Source organism: Cajanus cajan, chromosome 6, assembly GCF_000230855.2.
Source record: "Cajanus cajan strain Asha chromosome 6, NIPB_CcT2T_4, whole genome shotgun sequence".
Lineage (NCBI taxonomy): Eukaryota > Viridiplantae > Streptophyta > Magnoliopsida > Fabales > Fabaceae > Cajanus > Cajanus cajan.
In genome coordinates, this window is record NC_138522.1 from 4,717,040 (window position 1) to 4,725,798 (window position 8,759).

The following is an 8,759-nucleotide window of genomic DNA, read 5'->3' on the forward strand; positions in this document are numbered from 1 at the left end:
GCAGTGAAGTGATAAACACCTAAGCCACAGCAATCCAAAGCTATTCCTACACACTTCCCTCTCTGTTTCCCATAAATTGAAAGGGACTTATCCTAAACCAATTATAAGAAGAACTTTAAGTTTTGACACCCAAAAATCACACATCCTATTTGTATACTCCTGTATTTAATGGGAGAAAAAAAAAATTGTTTTCCCCATCGATCTCTCCCGTACACACCATTTTGAGTATAGAAGTAGGGGGTAAACACTTAATGTACTAGTAAAAAAAAAATCCTTATAAAGAATAAAATTGTTGTTTGAGTATTGTAGTGTGGTTTGTGACTGCTCACCTAGGTCAACAATTAAAGACGTTTCTTATTTAAGTAACTTAGCATATTCTCAATGTGATGCTAAGCATGTTAATCTAGATTCATTTGCTCCTAGCTTTATGCGAAACTAGTTAAGATCCGAACCTTCAAATGGGATTACGCATCGAAAAAGTTCCCCCTATAGCTATACCTAGCTAGCTTTCTAGTTCAAACCTCTCTTCATTTAACCATGCAAAAAAAAATTATATATGAAGGGTGGGAAAGTGGGTTCAATTTCTATAATGTAGAGCTTCATGCATCTTGCAGTGCATGCATTATACAGTGCAGGTGGACAAATTTGGTTTTGAAAATTTGTTTTATTCGTATCAACTTGGCCTCCCATGGTAGTTGAGGCCAGACTTATATTCTACAAAATTTTGAGAGAAAGAAACCCAAAACTAAAAGCTACTCAAATGAATGAGAAAAGGAGCAATGCACTGTCAGTGGAAAATGTAAAATAGTTTTACAGATTCATCCAATCATAAAATATTATATATGATATATTTCTTAACTTTTATAATAATTATCTTAAAAATTTATTAACAATAATTTTTAATCGTTGAATATAAAATACTTTTACACAGTCATTTAATTACAAAATATCATATATAAAATATTGGTTGACTTTTATCATAACTATTTTAAAAGTTAATCCAAAAATTGTTTTTAATTCAACAATGTAATTTTTTTTATATAGAGTGTATTATGACCTTTAAACTCATGATGAAACTCAAAATGAATACGCACGTATAGGGAAGGTAGTGCCCGGGTCTCCAGGACAATTAATTATAGGTGTGAATAGGGAACATATTAAGTGAGAGGGAATTTATTATGAGAGATGAGATGTTTAAAATATAACTTTTAGATTAATTTTCTCTCTCTTAATTAAACGTCAAATTTTCTCTCACTTGATTAATCTAAGGATTATATTTTAACACTCTCATCTCTCATAATAAATTTCCTCTCACTTGATATATTCCCGGTGTGAATATACATTTCTTATAAATCAACCCAAGTAAAAAACTATAATAGCTAGAGATTACTAGCTATTCTTTTAATTAAGCTTCCCAGATCTTTAATGCAGTCGTACGTTTTAGTTATTAATGAAAACTGAATTATTACTGGGTTAATAATAAATTCTAACAATAACATTAAAATAATTCGATGGTGGAGGTCATCATCCCTCTTGTTAAGGCTTTTTGGTGGCTGGCAACCAAATTATGTAAAATACACTACAAATTTTTTTTATATAATGACATTCAAAAAAATATCACTATAGTTATATATTTATTTAATATATAATTACATACAATTTTAGTATTGATTTTGAATAAGATTTAACAATATATTTTATACGTTATTATAGTCTATACTTATATTTTTTAACAATATATCAACATATATGATATTTATTGTATTGGTAAAAGTAGTTTTTAGTGACACGTATTGTATTACTATAGGATATGTGTCACTATATAACAATTTTCTTATAGTGATGGTAATCTTATAAAATTTAGTATTTATATTTAGTTTTCTTAAAAAAAATATCTTCTAAGTTTAAAATTAACAAATTATTAATTTGAGTAGAATTGAATACAACCTTCTTAAATAATATCTTATAGTCAAATTTTGTGGATGAAAAATAAATTATGAGAGATCCCATTAAAAATAATTAGCTAGGTTTTGAGTTTTGTTATTGGTGATCCATACTGATAATATAATTATCAAAATCTTCTAAATTTAAAATATTTATTACAAGACTTCTTTTATTTTTATCTCTGTAAAAATATTTCTTTAATTTTTAATTCTTTAAGCCTCTCAAATAAATCTAAAATAATTATTTTTATCATCACAATTATTTCAAAGTAGATAAACCCTATATTTAACTAAAATACACTAATTATGAAATATTTTAAATCTGAATGCATTTATTGAGCAATAGATATTTATCTTTGAATTTAATTAAAATACATCAATAGTTTAAGTTTTTTTTATTATATATCATCTAATTATGAAATATTATGTGTGACAAAGTTGTTAATTTTTATAATAATAACCTTAAAAATATATTTAGGGTAATTTCTATATTAATTATTAATAAAATTTAATAACTTTTAATTTAACAATTGGATCGATGAAATTTAACATACACTATAGTTATTGAGCGAAATAATTTTACCAAGAATTACTTTGTAAGTCATTTGATCTTTATATATATATATATATTTAAAATTTTATTAATTTTTTTTAAATATGATTGTCAATTTTTGTCAAAAATTCTTACATTTTCGACAAATATAAATTTGTCGAAAATATTCTATCAGTAATATAACTTTTTTTACGAATTTTTTTCCGTCGAAAATATAATTTTTCTAACATATTTATATATGTCAAAAATATAAATTTTCTGACAAATTTGTATCCGTCAGAAATTATCGATGGATATATCCGTCGGAAACATAAATTTTCTGACAGATTTATATCCGTCGGTAATATAACTCTTCCTAGGAATTTTTTTTCTGTCGGTAAAATCCGTCAAAAATATACATTTTTCGAAGAATTTATATCTATAAAAAATTATCCGGCAGTAATTTATATTTTTCTTATAGTGAGTTTTCTTAAAAATTATCTTCTAACTTTTAAATCAACAAATTATTCATTTGAGTAGAATTGAATATAACCTTCTTAATATATCTTATAGTCAAATTTTGTGGATGAAAAATAAATTATGAGACCATTAAAAATGATTTGCTAGGTTTTGAATTTAGTTATTGATGAAACAGATGGATAATTCATACTGATAATATAATTATCAAAATCTTCTAAATTTAAAATAATTATTACATCACTTCTTTTATTTTTATCTTTGTAAAAATATTTCTTTAACTTTCAACTCTTTGGCCTCTCAAATAAATCTAAAATAATTATTTTTATCATCACAATTATTTCAAAGTAGATAAACCCTATATTTAATTAAAATACAATGATTATGAAATATTTTAAATCTGAATGCATTTATTGAGCAGTAGATATTTATCTTTGAATTTAATTAAAATACATCAATAGTTTAAAAAAATTATATTATCATCTAATTATGAAATATTACGTCTGGCAAAGTTGTTAATTTTTATAATAATAACCTTAAAAATATATTTAGGGTAATTTTTAATTGATTAATAATAAATGTATAATTTTTAAATATATCAAAATTAAACTCTTAATCTTTTCAAAAGCACATAATTTCTTTATCAAAATATTATTGGTGTCAAATATCTACCAATTTCGTTATTGATTAATCTTGATAAGAAAATTTGATTAGTCACCTTTTTATTAACTATATTTTCCCCTCGAAACACATAGTTTATTATTACTAAGATTATTTGTATAAATCTTATTATAAAAGGAGTAGGTTTAAGTGGTTGGGTGGGAAAGGATTGGAATAGTTAGAAATATGAGTATCATAGATTCAATTGTCATTATGACCATCTTTGTAATATTTCTTATCTTTACAAAATAAAATGAAGTAGGTTTAGTTTTTTTTTCTTTTCACGAAGCCCATATAAAATTAATTTAGTAATAATAAATTGTATGAAAAAGTAATGTATATATATTAAAAAAATAGTTTTAATATTATTTTTCATAGGTTAATTTTATCTTTGATACGTACTTAAACTATTTGGAAACTTCCAAATGTTTTTTATATTTTAAAATTTTCTAATTAAGTCTCTGAAATTAAAAAAAAAAAAAAATACTGAATTTCTGATTACAGAGTAGTTAAAATTGTGGAATTTACTTTTAAAAAAATCAAATAAATTAGGAACCTAGTAACTATTTGAAAATTTTCAAATATTTCTTTGTACTCTGATGGAATCCTTTATAGATCGCATGATTTATAGGTTTAGGAATATAATTATAAAACTTTAAAGCACACGGATCTATTAAACAAATCTCAAGTAATTTGAAGACGAAAAATCATTAATTTAATCTTATGTATATATTAATATCGATAAAGCGCAATACAAATCATTTGCCGGGAAATACTATAGAATAAAGGCTACCAACCAGAGCTCAAAGTGAATTTGAATTATTGCCTAAATAAATAAAATAACACCAAAGATGGAGATACAGCCGTAACATTTACATGGTGAAGGGTATTCATAGGTTAGGAGCCGAACCCAGTCCCTTGGGAGCAACAAGGAGGTAATTAATTAAGGTAATTACTAATTAACAAGTTTCTGCGGCAAGTTTCACTCCTCTTGCAACAGAATACTATGATGAGTTGTAAGGCTCAAAGCCACATCGTGGGTGATACGTCATAAAGATTCACTGTGGACCCCACATGAACAAAAACATAACATAGTTAAAAAAAACATAGAATAATCTCTAATTCTTTAAGTAAAATATTATTAAAATCTATCTTATTATTATTTTGATTAGGAGTGAAAAATTTAAATAGAAAGATAAAATTAAAAATAACATCAAATTAATTTTTAAAATCAGAATTAATATTATTTATTATTATTATTTACTCTCTCACATAATAAATATATTAAAAAGAGGTATTGGATAATGAATTTTAATAATTATTAAAGTATACCCTAGTACACATTAGTAAAATTTATATACATATATATATATATATATATATATATATATATATATATATCTTTGTAGGTAAATAACTTTGTTCAAATTTGATAAAATTATTATAAATGATGAAGTTTTTTTTTAATATTTAATACAGTTTATATATTTATTACACTAAAATTTGAGATTATTAATTAAATTTAAGAGGGTAAAAAAATAAAATTAAACTAAATTGAACTGTTTGTATGAAAACTTAAACTGATAAAAAAAATTATAAAAATTGAATCAAACTCAACTATTTTTATAAAATGACAAAAATTAGAAGTTTAAAAAATGATCTAACTCGATGAATTGATATGATAAGTGTTTCAAAATAAAATTGAGCCAATTTTAGCCAAATTTAATGGACTTACCAAATTAAGTCAAATCATTAATTTTAGGTTACAAATCTAGAAAACTATTTGACTTTATATTTTATATTTTTTCTTTTTAAAATTTTAAATAAAAATAAAATAAAGTAAGATAAAATAAACCAATTTGTCATGTCTTATCCAATCAATGGGGCAAAACAAATCAATTTAAAGCATCTATATGATTTAGCTTAGTTCAAATTACAGTTTATTTTCATTATTTCACCTAAACTAACTTTCAATTTAGTTAAATTTAAATGATTTTTTTTATATATAAATTCCATTAAATTCAGTTTATTTTGTACATCCCCTGATTAAGTTAGAAATGCATGGAATTTTGTGCATGCACCAGTAATGGTAAAAGGTAACCCGAGTCACCCTGAGAGAGGGTGGTAGAGACTTGAACCAAATTAGGATAGAGAAGGCAATAAGAAAAGAGTTTGGATTTTGGTTAAAGTAAATAGTGTTTGGGTGGAACAACTGGAAAGTACTCTCTAAAGCTACATTATCATACCTGTTTAGCAACTTGACAAGTCTTTTGCGCACTATAAATAGGTTCCCACTCTTGCCATTACGACTCGTGCCATTGAAAGAGAGATTAGATAGCCTTAACTCACTTGGAGAGAAGAGGATCGTTCTACACCTTTTCGTGACCACCGAGAGTGATCCAACAAAAATCAAGAGGGAGAATCCAATTAGATTTAACTTCAAGAGAGATCATGGCCATCCACCACGAAACTTGGGCTTTCATTTTTGGCCTTCTAGGTAGATACATATATACTACCTGGTTATATTCCTAGTTTATGTCTTTTCTTTTTAAACTCTTTTTCTTTTATTAACATATATAGTTCTATCTCTTTCACGTACTATCATATTCCTCTTCATTAGCATCACTTTAAGCATGTTGGTTTCAACAAACTTCTTGCATCGAATACGTAAAATTAACGTTACTTTTTTACTATTTGGAAGTATATATTATTTCTTATTAATAATATAATATATGGGTAATTTCTCGTGATTAAAACTGGAGCCATATGTGGCATGCAGATTGCATGGCATTTTTTCAGTTTTGAGAAGAATGATAAATTATAACACTTGAACGCAACAGTACTAACAAATTAGCGAAGTTCTGATTATGGTGTGAATTCAAATTTTTCATTAATGAGGAAAAAACCTGTTGGTATAAATAATGATGATTGATGACTATTTGTAAACCAGCTGTACTGATGGATGTTTTTCTGTATTTTTGTTGTGTTATTATAGGCAACGTAATCTCCTTTATGGTCTTCCTTGCTCCATTGTAAGTGATATTTTCTGCTTTATCATAGCTCATTAATTTTAAATAATGATTCTGAAGCGTTGTTTTAACTTATTATTATATTTGATGCAGACCTACTTTTTACCAAATCTACAAGAAGAAATCCACGGAAGGGTTTCAATCACTGCCTTATATTGTTGCACTGTTTAGTTCAATGTTGTGGATATATTACGCACTCGTCAAAAAGGATGCTAGCCTCCTTCTCATTACCATTAACACTTTTGGATGTGTGATTGAAACAATTTACCTTGTAATCTTTCTAGTTTACGCCCCAAACAAAACCAGGGTATTGCTTATAATACCTTCTATATTCTTTGCATTCTTTCATTTCATTCTATTATTATTTTTTAAGAATGAGAAAATAATTAGTTTTCCTTTTCTTGAAATGTCACAGCTATTGACCATCAAGCTTCTTCTGTTGTTGAATGTGTTTGGGTTCGGAGCGATGCTTCTTTCGACACTCTACCTTACAACAGGATCCAAACGTCTTTCTATCATAGGATGGATTTGCCTGGTTTTTAACATAAGCGTTTTTGCTGCTCCTCTCTGCATCATGGTGAGAACTTAGGAGCCAATTATTTAAATCTTAAAAAAAAATTATTATGTAAAAAATAAAAATAAAAAAAATAAAATGAAGTCAGCTTTCTTTTTCAGAAGCTATTACTTTTAGCTTCTTAAAAAAATATTTAAAGATTTTTTTAAAGACTTTTTAATTTATGTGTTTAGGTGTGAAAAGAAATTCATCGTCAACATTTTTGCAGTTTTTTTTTCATATACACTCAAGGATAAAATAAATCTCATAATTAATACATGCAGAAACGTGTTATCAAGACGAAGAGCGTGGAATTCATGCCTTTCAGTTTATCCTTCTTTTTGACCTTAAATGCTGTCATGTGGTTCTTCTATGGTCTTCTTCTCAAGGACTACTACATCGCTGTAAGTTCAATTTTTTGTACAAGTACAATTCAATTGTGCTATAACGTTCGATTAATTAGGAGCTAATTCATATTATATTATATTCACCATTACATTTTTGTCTTATTAAAACCTAACAAGACTACTTTATCACTTTTATCATTTCTTTTTATTTGTAGATCCCTAACTTTTGGCTATGCTTTTATAAATGATAATGCCAAATTAATTATAACAAATGATTAAATGTGTGCACACTCCATTAATGTTGAGTTCCCATGAAAGAAAACAGTCAAACGTAAACATGGACCCCAATGTTTACATGTTAGGCAATTTAATTTTACTCGTTTTCAATTTGATTTGACTTACCAAGAAAACTAATTTGATTGAGAAAAAAAAACTAATACTTGCATATTTGGATGATGCAGCTCCCAAATACACTTGGATTTGTATTCGGCATAATTCAGATGGTGCTGTATTTGATTTATAGAAACGCTAAGATACCGGAACCAACAAAGTTGCAGGAACTAAATGGAGGTCATATTATTGACGTTGTGAAAATGAGCACAATGGTACCCTCCGAGCCAAATCATGTTGCAAGAAGTGATGTTGTGACTGAAACAGTTAGCAATGTGTGATTAGTTAAGCAATGAACAAGTCCAAAGAGAGAGGGAAAAAAAATGAAGTGCCATGATATTAAACCTTAGAGTACAATTACTTTAATTACTTTGCCAAGTGGGGCCTCTTTTCAACGTAGTTTGGTGTTTAGGGTTCTTCTTTTGATCAATGTATTGCTGTATTATGTTTTTATGAGTCTATTTAATTGGCCTCTTCCATCACTCTCACTAGTGAAACGTGTAGTATCTCCTCTTCTTTCTGTGTTCCAAAGTCAAACTCGTCAATTCTCTCTTTCCTTGTACGCGTAATCTTTGTTCATGTTAAGGGAATTGATTATTTTTACTGATTACGCAATCTATGACTTATGAGCACACTTTTGTTTATTTTCATGTGCTACAATCATCGTTATCCTAATGTTAAATTTTATATAGCTATTGGTAAATCATGATTAAATCATGAATCAAAGCGATGTAGTAGTGGAGGTCTTCTCTTCTTTTATGATGTCATGGAGAAGGGGGCAGATATAAAGACCACCCTAAAAAGAAAAGAAAAGAAAAAGTATATCTC

The 8,759-nt window shown here is 26.8% G+C and overlaps 1 protein-coding gene across 1 annotated transcript; it reads left to right on the forward strand.

Annotated features, from left to right (window-relative positions):
• Positions 1–5,909: 5,909 nt before the first annotated feature.
• Positions 5,910–8,541, forward strand: LOC109813168 (bidirectional sugar transporter SWEET14). Its single transcript, XM_020377304.3, has 6 exons — positions 5,910–6,109; positions 6,608–6,644; positions 6,735–6,948; positions 7,057–7,218; positions 7,479–7,598; positions 8,003–8,541. Exons 1-6 carry the CDS (start codon positions 6,064–6,066, stop codon positions 8,210–8,212), a joined length of 789 nt encoding a protein of 262 aa, XP_020232893.1. The 5' UTR covers positions 5,910–6,063; the 3' UTR covers positions 8,213–8,541.
• The last annotated feature ends 218 nt before the right edge of the window (positions 8,542–8,759 follow it).

Excerpts from the sequence above, each read along its gene's own strand:
- LOC109813168 (XM_020377304.3), top strand. The coding sequence starts at position 6,064 with ATGGCCATCCACCACGAAACTTGGGCTTTCATTTTTGGCCTTCTAG. Across the intron at positions 6,110-6,607 it reads TTTCATTTTTGGCCTTCTAG|GCAACGTAATCTCCTTTATG; the intron begins GTAGATACATAT and ends GTGTTATTATAG. Across the intron at positions 6,645-6,734 it reads ATGGTCTTCCTTGCTCCATT|ACCTACTTTTTACCAAATCT; the intron begins GTAAGTGATATT and ends TATTTGATGCAG.